Here is a 4,456-nt window from a genome sequence, read left to right as displayed (position 1 = left end):
CGCCCTCCCTCTCCCCCTGACCATAATCTAACTTTTTGTATTATTTTAGGACAAATCCCTCCCCCTTATTCAGGTCAGGCACTATGAGATGCTTTCCGAAAGGAAGAGCTAAAAATGGGATTCCCCGTGACGCATTTCTCTCAGCACGTTTCCCCCTAAATCTCGGCCCCTCGTCTCGGATGCAAACAAGCTTTGCCGCTATGGCGTGTGGCATGGACCGGAAAAGGTCTCTTCTTGTCCGTCGCGGGGAGCTCGGGCTCATCCCGTCTGGCCTCTGTGCCTCTGGCCCTGGCTGCTGCTGCTGCTGCTGCTGCTTGAGGACTTACTTAATGGGTATCAATATTTCGCCCCACCCGCTGCTCCTCTCCCACGTTCCCCATCTTGTTTCTCGCGCGTCCCCGGTCCGAGTGCGACAGTCGGCCACAACTCAAGGGCCGCATGTATTTGTAAACATGAGATGGGACCGCAAAGTCACAAGCTTTCGGCTGAAATGGCCAATTTTTCAGCTCGTTGCGCCGCGGCGCCGCCCGCGACGAACACGCGGTCCCCAACGCTCCCCCCTCCCCGCGCCGCAGAGTACTCGCCGGGGGGCAGGCACGGACTGGGGGGTCAGGGGCCCCGTCGGGAAGTCGAACAAAGGGGCCCCCAAATTGCCTACCTTACAGGGGTAACTACGATTTTCAACAATTTTTCACGAAAAAGGGAGAAATTTCCGTATTCCGCCCTTTCCTTGTTTATCTGAGCACACGGCAACAGCAACACTAGCTTAGTTGTAGGTCTTTCGTAGCCAGACAAAGGGTGGGAGAAGCAGAAGGTAATGCAAATGTATGCGAGCGGAGCGAGCGCGAAATTTTTTGGGGCAATTTATTCACGGCCTGCAATTACCAGAACACATTTTTGTCCCGTGTTTTATCACAGTGTTTTTCTGTAATCAGAACGGAATCATTTTCCATATCTAGCGATAGGTTCTTCTGGTAAGAACACGAACCCATAGAGAGAAAGAATGAAAAGACTGCGAGCGAAGCGAGCGCGAATTTTTTTGTGCGTTTCTAAGGGCACCAAAATGCTTTGTGAATTGCGCATGGTGCCGAAAAGATGCACTGAAAGCGAGCCTGAAAGTGCGCTTTTGACTGTTTTGAACGCGTTGCACATTGATCGATCAGTCTACGTACCTTTGCAAAAGCTCCGTTAGTACGTATCTTTATGTATTTCAGTTAGGTCCACGGTGTTCACCAGACCAGCTCACACTCATACTTACTACCCTCCAGGCCAGGGCTGAGGGCCTATAGATTATTAAAGCTGTTTCTTGCTTATCTCTTCTAATACAACTACAAAGAGAGTTTATGCTACGATTGTCACGGTTTAAGTCAATGACATATTTCAGAGGTCCAAGGGGCCCCGATTGGGTGGTTAGGGGCCCCTTCGGGGCCCAGAAGGGCCCCCAAGTATACCTTTCCCAGCGGGGCCCCGGCGGGATTTCCCGCCTTTCCCGGCCGGGCCAGTCCGTGCCTGCCGGGGGGCCGCTATGTGGTTGTTCGGCGAGGGGAGCCAGCAGCGGGGGTAAAAGAGCCCCTCCCTTTGCTTCGTTGAAATGTTATTACAGGCGCCTATTATTGTGCCACACATTTTGTCTCATGAAAAATAAATAAAATTGTATGCGGCCCGCACACACATCCCATTACGAACGTTGGGGGGGATATGGGATATCCGTGGCGCGGAGTGCATCCGGGCGCGTCCGAACGCAATTAATTGATTGAAAGTAGTTGATATTCCAAACCATAGCGCGGTGGGCGGGGGCCAGTAGTAGTCAGCACGGCGCAATTAATCAATTTCCCGCTGCAGTATGATGATCATTGCGTTGCGCCGGCCAGGTTGATTGCCACGCGTGTGGTGCACCGGCGTGCCCGCGGGCCGCGACACGACGTGGGCTGGGCGGCACGTCGTCCGTCAGCAAGGGCTGTTCGGAAAGCACGTGGACTTTAGGGGGGGTCCAACTGTTATGGGGTGCCCAATAAAGGAACAGGGCGGTCATTGGAGTCCATGGAGACCACATGATAATTGTACCCAGGGGTACAAATATCATAGGGATGGGGACCTTGACCTTACGGGACATCACCATATTTGCATCCCTTCCCGAAAGTACCCAGGGTACGGGTACAATAATTATCATGAGGTGCCCATGGACTGCAATGACCTTCCTGATCCTTTTAGGACCCCATAGTATTTGGATCTCCACCCTCTAAAGTCACGTGGTTTCTGAACAGCCCCGCCCCCCCTCGCGTGGAGCAGCGGCGGCGGGTCATCACACTTTATTCACCCCTGGGTCACTTTGCCCCCCAACACTCTCTTTCCGTCCCCCCGATCCTCCCCCACCTGCCGCTCCCTTGAGCCGGGTCTGAAAAGCGAAAACGATGGCACACGGGGCGATAGACAGAAATATTATAACCGTGTGATTTATGAGAATATTCCTTCCACACCGGCTGGGGAGGGCGGCGGCGGCGTGGGCGTGAGTGTGGGGCGCCCTGGTCCCGGGGTCCCCTCCTCCGCGCCAAAGTTTTGGCACCGTCCAAATGGCCGGCGCGTTTTGACACTTGCGCTAAGGCGGGCGTCGGGCGTTCCCTTTCCACCCGCCGCACTTCCGGTATAACGGGCGCGGGGGGCGCGGGGAGTGCGGCGGGGGTCGGGGGACCCAAGTGCGTCGCCCCAAATGTTCCCACACGCGGCGTCAACCAGCCCAGAGGTTTACTTGAAACAACCACAGGGTCGCGCGGCGCTGAGCCATCCCTCCCGTTGCTCTCCGCCTCTCCCTATCCTAAGGAGAAAAAAGGAAAAATCAATTTTTCAGTGAGTTTCAAAAGAGTGCTGCGAGCAGCAGGGGTTGAAGGATTCCTCTCGCGGCGTGTGGAAGAGACGAATCTCGGAACAAACAAGAAAGAAAATAAGTGGCGCTGCTGTTGGCAGGACGAAACAGCAGGAGGGTGTGTGGGTGGTGAACGGGAAGGGGAGGGGGAGGGGGGTAGGGGGAGGAAAGTTATCGGTGGAAAACCACGAGCATGCAAATCGTCTTGTTTGCGGCGGGACGTGCCGGTGCGGGCGCGGACCGGCCAACGTGCGAATAGTTTTATATTTCACCCCGCAGCAGCAGCAGCAGCAAACCCCCTCCTGGGCCATAACAACGTCCGCGGCCTACACACACCCTAGCCTAGCCCAGCACAGCCCGGAGCAGCAACTACACCGTGCGCCCGATTGACGAACATGATCACGTCCGCACTCTCTCTCGCGGGCGCTGCCTTGCCACTTGCACGTGTGCGCGCTGCACCCCGCGCTGCAGCAGCTGCAGCAGCTATCGCGCGGTCCGAAAAGATTCAATGCAGCCTCGCATGCGCCACGCCAGGCTCACACCCCGCGACCCGCCGCGCAGGACAAATGACCGTTGCATGTTGTACGGTTACACCCCCGCCGTAGCACTCGGTCGGTAGCCACCACTGAGGCGTGCGGCCGTTGTTGGCGTTTCTCGGAGGTATTCTGTTTACACCGCCGCCCGCCACGGCTACCGCTGCTGCTGCTGCCCGGCAGAGATGGGATCTCCCTCTGTATTCCGGGGGCGTGCGCGCTCGCCATTCTCTGCCCGCGCACCCCGGCTGGGCTACCCTGCAGATAATACCCAGCCTCGGTCCCAGCTGTGCGGCCCCGAGGAGGGCCCCCCCCCCCCGCGCCCCGCGCACTCTTGTGAGGTTGCGGCCAACATCCTTCGCGCCCTCCGACTGCCAGGATGTGTAGGCCCATTTCTCACACCAACACCTAACGAAACGTAACGAAACGAATAAAATTATAGACAACTGGACAGCAGGACTGACAATGAGAGTGGAATAATCCGCCGCAGCACAACTTGAGATGAGACTTGATCAGTGAAGTCGCGGCAAACTGGTGTACCGGTGGTACAGTAATTCGAAAATTGCCGCGCTACGTTGCTGTTTCCGGTAACCTAACCTGCCCGACGTACCGCACCGGGCTCCGCTAGTTTCCGGTAGAACAGTATCGGCCGCCGCTTGTTTCGCGTCACATGTTTTTGTTTACCGGTACCTTGAACTTCTGCCTCGCGTCGCACCTCTTTGTTGACATCAGTACGAGCTTTGCCGACCAAAATATTTGGTGTAAGTGTGGAGGTTGTGCTGTCATTGCCCGTCGCACCGGCGCAAGATAACCATCACGGTCGGGGACCCATCCTCATCCTCCAGACTGCGAGGCGCGCCGGGAGGTTATGGCGCCCCGTGAGGAGCTCTCTCAAACCACCCGGTGAGTCAATAATAACATATATCTGCTCGAGTTTTCGTTGAAATTTCATCGAAGGCGAGATGAATGAGGACTTGCTTGTGAGGACGGCTGGCAGGTGGAGCTAACCTGTTCGTGAACGTCAGAGTGAGACCGCAGCCAAACCACCGCGCGTGGGGGGGGG

At 56.5% G+C, this 4,456-nt stretch overlaps 2 protein-coding genes across 2 annotated transcripts in view; both read left to right on the top strand.

The window, feature by feature from the left end:
- Nucleotides 1-112, top strand: part of LOC113203003 (uncharacterized) — a 2,345-nt gene extending 2,233 nt beyond the window's left edge. Inside the window, exon 4 of the mRNA XM_052265687.1 lies at nucleotides 50-112. Within this exon, the coding sequence (XP_052121647.1) occupies nucleotides 50-112 (63 nt within the window). The remainder of the gene's footprint in view (nucleotides 1-49) is intronic.
- Nucleotides 113-4,162: 4,050 nt separating this feature from the next.
- LOC113202436 (epidermal retinol dehydrogenase 2-like) overlaps nucleotides 4,163-4,456 on the top strand; it is a 161,417-nt gene continuing 161,123 nt past the window's right edge. The window contains exon 1 of the mRNA XM_052265719.1: nucleotides 4,163-4,296. Coding sequence (XP_052121679.1) covers nucleotides 4,262-4,296 — 35 coding nt within the window. The 5' untranslated portion in view covers nucleotides 4,163-4,261. The remainder of the gene's footprint in view (nucleotides 4,297-4,456) is intronic.

The sequence above is a fragment of the Frankliniella occidentalis genome, unplaced genomic scaffold (genome assembly GCF_000697945.3).
Source record: "Frankliniella occidentalis isolate FOCC.00 unplaced genomic scaffold, Focc_3.1 Scaffold29, whole genome shotgun sequence".
Classification (NCBI taxonomy): domain Eukaryota; kingdom Metazoa; phylum Arthropoda; class Insecta; order Thysanoptera; family Thripidae; genus Frankliniella; species Frankliniella occidentalis.
This window is presented reverse-complemented; position numbering and strand designations above follow the sequence as displayed.